The sequence below is a fragment of the Gavialis gangeticus genome, unplaced genomic scaffold (genome assembly GCF_001723915.1).
Source record: "Gavialis gangeticus isolate Ggan-Ray unplaced genomic scaffold, GavGan_comp1, whole genome shotgun sequence".
Lineage (NCBI taxonomy): Eukaryota > Metazoa > Chordata > Crocodylia > Gavialidae > Gavialis > Gavialis gangeticus.
Genome location: NW_017729024.1, coordinates 90,946,556 through 90,951,335, shown reverse-complemented (window position 1 = coordinate 90,951,335; position 4,780 = coordinate 90,946,556). Strand labels below are relative to the sequence as shown.

The following is a 4,780-nucleotide window of genomic DNA, read 5'->3' as shown; positions in this document are numbered from 1 at the left end:
GCCTTTAAAAAAAAAAAAAAAAAAAAAAAAAGAACTGCCGTGTAGTATCTCTATAAACTCAAACCACAAATTTTTCCAAGTCATTGCACCTCCATAAAAACTGTTCTCCAGTTAACTTGAACTTTTGCAGTTCTGCCATTTCCATTAAATACATAACTGATTTTAACTGCCAGATTTTGTCCAAGATCCAAAACATAACTGACTGAAATGACCCAAACCCCAAAAATACCTCCTGCAGGCAAAAAACCTTGATTATTTTAATGAAAAACAAAAGATTTTCAGAGAAACCAGTAATAGAAAAATAAAGGAGTTACAAGACAGTTTGGCAATGACAACTATATTATGCTGACTGCCTGTAAAGACTTATAAAATGAAGGTTCAGAAAGCCATTTCCACTTATTTTTAAATTTGAATTTTCTATTTTACAAAACAGGTTGCACACACCAAAAATGCATACTTTGTGAAATACATATATATGCCTCAGGAGGAAAGAGTGGCACAATGCCAAAAGGCCTTCAGGACCCCAGGGAACCACTTTCGCTTACATTTCTTCTAAGGTCTCTTAATTTACATAATAGACCATCATCAATCAGAATTTCCCACTTTGAAAAAAGTAGGTATGTTGGCTTCTTAGTTTTTCATAGACCTCAGATTTAACTTTGCATTTACATAGCAGCAGCAGACTATTATTCTGAGATATTTCCTTCTATCGGCATTTTCTCTGCAAGAAATCCTGAAAAATACTTACAACTACAAAAGTCCAGGGAGTAATAAAAGCTGTGAAGTTGATCAAACCTGAGAATGACTAATTCAGTACAAACAGAGACAGAGACCACCACACACAAGTAAGTTTCCAGTTGTACCCTAGAGTGGTTATCTAGAAATCCTGGTCACCTTACAACTCCTACCCATTTTACTGCTATTCTAAAACTACCATAGTACACACAGAGTCACTGTGAGGAAAGGAAATAATAGCTTGTAGCATACTGGAAAGTTAGCAGAGATAAAATTCTTAGCATCTATCCTTACAGACCCAGTTAGCCACTGGAGAAGGATGGCCCCTGTTATTTCTATACTTGTAATCTTTATTTTAAAGCTAGTATCAGATACTTTCTTTAGGCATGTAGGCTCATTTCATCATAGCCAGGCTAAAGGAAATGGTATACATTTGGTGAAATCTGGCTTCACCCTGATTTACAATTCATGGGAGTGAGAATCATAGCCACCCACTACAGAAGGGTGGAGCTAAGCAGCTATTAAAGGATACTTCCTCACCACAGAGTTCAAGTCAGTTTCTGCAATAAGTTGGGTAGACTCTCTGCTACCCGACTGGTTAGAGACAGTTAATATTACACATGCTGCAAATATTGAAATACAACACAAAACATTAAAGATGAAATTTTCACTTAAAGTTGCCTATTTGTTGTTGATTTTAATCAAAATAATTTAGTTAAAAAATATATAGTCTAATAGAAATCATCTAGGAGTCAAACACTTACTTGATTTTAGCAATGCAGCAAGTGTGTCTAAAGCAACCCTGTCAACATAACAAGAGACAAACAACAAAGAACTAGTAAACTTAATCTACAACATTGTAAAGCCATAAAAAATATAAGCAACTGACTTCCTGAGCAACCATCCCAAAGTCTACCTTGATTGTATTAATATTATGTAGGCTTTTCCTCAAAACATTTAATTTTATGTCATGCATCTCTTCTAGAAATCAGATAATGTAAGTTAGAAACACCAATATAATGGTTACGTGAACTTTAAAAACTCTTACAAAGATGATACCCACAATCTCAAGCCCTATTCACATAACTGAACATTATAAAATTATAGATTATTTTTAACGAATGTTTTTAATGTTTGAAATGTAACAAATTACTTGCATAACACTATAATACACTGTTTTAGCAAAATTGATCGTTAAGAAAACTGGTTATAGATCAATATTCTTAATTTGTTATTTGTATATTCCTATTAAGCAAATATAAAATAACATTTCTACATTAGAAGCCCTTGCCTATTATTCAGAATGTAAAAACTACATTCTTTTTAACCTCTTCACAAAGATGGGTAGACTACACCTAGTCCTCGACTAATAGTAGTTACATGCTAGGAAATCCATGCTCAAAAACATCAAGGAATTATAGTCATACATTTTAATTTTCTTGGACAAAAAAAAGGAATAAATCATTTGTATAAATCAAAGTAGTCTGTAAAAACTATATTCACAAGAACTGTAAGAACTGTATTCATCTGCATTAGGTTTAAAATATAAAACATACTTGTTACGTGCACAATGAAATTAGTATGTGCCAACATGGTTATTTGGTATGCAACTGAGGCCTCCTGTTGCACAGATGTGCAATTCAAAAAGGAGGTAAATTACAAGGAAAGAGTGGTATTAAAATAGGCACAAATTAATGAGATAGCATGATTCAGAACTATTTTTTTGAGAAATCTAATGTTAAAGGCAGGCCAGCTTTTCTATTTTTACCTAAGATTCAGTAACAAACTAAAGAATCAAGGAAGTATTATTATTTGAGAGTGCCACTGAAAGTTTCCTATACATATACTAAATTGCATATTGCCTTCATGTTATGTGTCTCTGCCCTAAAGAAACTGCATATTGTAACACCTGAGACATGAGGATCAAGCATTTTCCTTTTGCTTTTTAGTTTATATCAATTTAACTATAATAGTAACAGCCTGACTACCTATCAACCCCATGGCTCTCTAAGATGACATGGCACTGTATCAAGAAATATATTTGCAATGTGTTTGTAGAATAACACTGAAGCAAAACTTCAAGAAATTAATGCTGATGAAACTGCCTCAAAATGTTTCAAGTGATCTGGGGAAGGCTATGAGCAGTTTTTTGTATGTAGGAGTGATGCACAGGTAAGAGAGCATTTCTGTACCTTACCTGGCATAATAACTAGGTATTTTAATATCATGGCTTGGAAATAGGTGGTATTTACAGAATCCAAGGTTTAGGGGTTTTGTCCCAGCATTTAACAGTGAAGTCTGAAGGAGAATTTGATTTAAAAATTCTTCCTCAAAAATAAATTTTCAAAAGCATTTAAAGTTTTTTTGCATATAATATATTTAAAAAAAAAACCTTTTACTCACTTCATAAGGCCAGTGTTCTTTTTACTAAAAGGACCAATGATCTTAAACATCAGTTCCACAACTCCATTCTTCCCCAAGGATACTGCATTTACAGCTGAAAGGAGTAAACATTGGAAAAAAAATGGTAGAAATTGAAATATTTCTAATTATAGTTCTAACCTAACTATTTGGTTTTAGCAACCAAAATACAGGCAAGTAAATATACAAGTGGAGTTTAGATTATGTCCATTATTCTGCTTAAATAAGACAACAAAAATGGCTAAAGCAGCTCCTTACTAGTTCTTATTTTGTTAATGTACATATTTGATACTACTCAAATACTAACCATCCCTTACCCCTTCATAAAAAAAGAAGCCATGTCCCAAGTTGTTACTTTTACAAAATATTTCTGGTATTTACTAGTATGCTTTGAAATAAAAGCTACATTTATTTATGCAAATGAACACACATTTACTGATATATTACTCTTATTTAATTGTTTGTTCATTTACTGGATCTCTGAATTCAGTAGACTGTATATACTACAGCAACCAGGGCTATCATCAGGGCTTGTGGGTTTTGGGAGTGGGTTTTTTCTTCTTTTTTTTGTTGGGGAGAGGTGGGAGTTGGGTATCTGAATGGGTTTGGTAAGACACCAGAAAGTGCAGGCAAATGTTTCAGAAAAACAGAAACTTACTGACATCACCTACTTTACAGAGAGAAGAATCACTTCTAGGAAGGCGCAGGACAGTACATGGGAAAATATACAGTGGCACAGGCAGAGGCATGGTAGTAATCAAGGACACTGAAGCCTCTCCCAGTTCTTTAAGATTAGTAACACCAGAAGTCATTATTTTCAACATATGCTTTCACCTCCTTTTTTATCAAGATGTACCAAAAAAAAGTTTTCCTTTCTTCAAGTTTATGCTTTGTCAGTTAAGAAGCTATCTTCCTCTTAGCACCAGCAAACCTACTAGGCTCCATGACTAAAGGGGTCCTTCAGCAACAGGACAGAGGCATCCTGTTGTCGGAAGCCCAAACACTAACAGTATTGGGTGCCTATACATGAGCAGCGAGGCTGTTCTGACATGCTATAATTACAGCGCATCAGAGCAGACTCAATTAATCGAGTCTGCTGAAGTGTGGTAATTACTGTGTTCCAGGGAACTCCAGTGTCTTGTGTATTAGCATTCCTATGCTGAAAAATGGTGACTTGCGCTTTAGTTAGAGAAGCTCTCGGAACCACTCTAATTAAAGTGCCCCTCCCCACCACTCCCAGAGCACATGTATTTCTATCCCAGTACCACCTCGTCTCTGTATAAAAAGATTAGAATTACAATATAAAACCTGCAGCTGACAGTGAAATGGTAAATTACAGAAGTAAAAAAGGGGTTAACAAAGGACCTGTGGTCTGCCCTGAAGAAGGTACAGAGTGTATGTACTTATTCTCACATGTGATGCTTAGTGAAGAAACAAGTGATACACAAACATAGGTGCACAAAAAACTGGTTCATTTCAAAAAGATTTCTCTACATGACTATCAAGAGGGCAATCCAGGAGGAAAGAACTTATTTTAGTAATCATACATGAAACAGTAATTCAACTTTATTTACTAACGACTTAGGGCATTTCATAGATTTCATAGACATTAGGGCTGGAAGGG

The 4,780-nt window shown here is 34.7% G+C and overlaps 1 protein-coding gene across 5 annotated transcripts in view; it reads right to left on the bottom strand.

The window, feature by feature from the left end:
- The window catches only part of AGTPBP1 (ATP/GTP binding protein 1), a 182,706-nt gene that overhangs the window by 87,655 nt on the left and 90,271 nt on the right, over positions 1 to 4,780 (bottom strand). For all 5 annotated transcript variants that reach the window (XM_019517377.1, XM_019517380.1, XM_019517376.1 and 2 more), the window contains exons 9-10: positions 3,139 to 3,232; positions 1,500 to 1,537 (exon numbers count right to left, since the gene is read on the bottom strand). In XM_019517377.1, the coding sequence (XP_019372922.1) occupies positions 1,500 to 1,537; positions 3,139 to 3,232 (132 nt within the window). The remainder of the gene's footprint in view (positions 1 to 1,499; positions 1,538 to 3,138; positions 3,233 to 4,780) is intronic.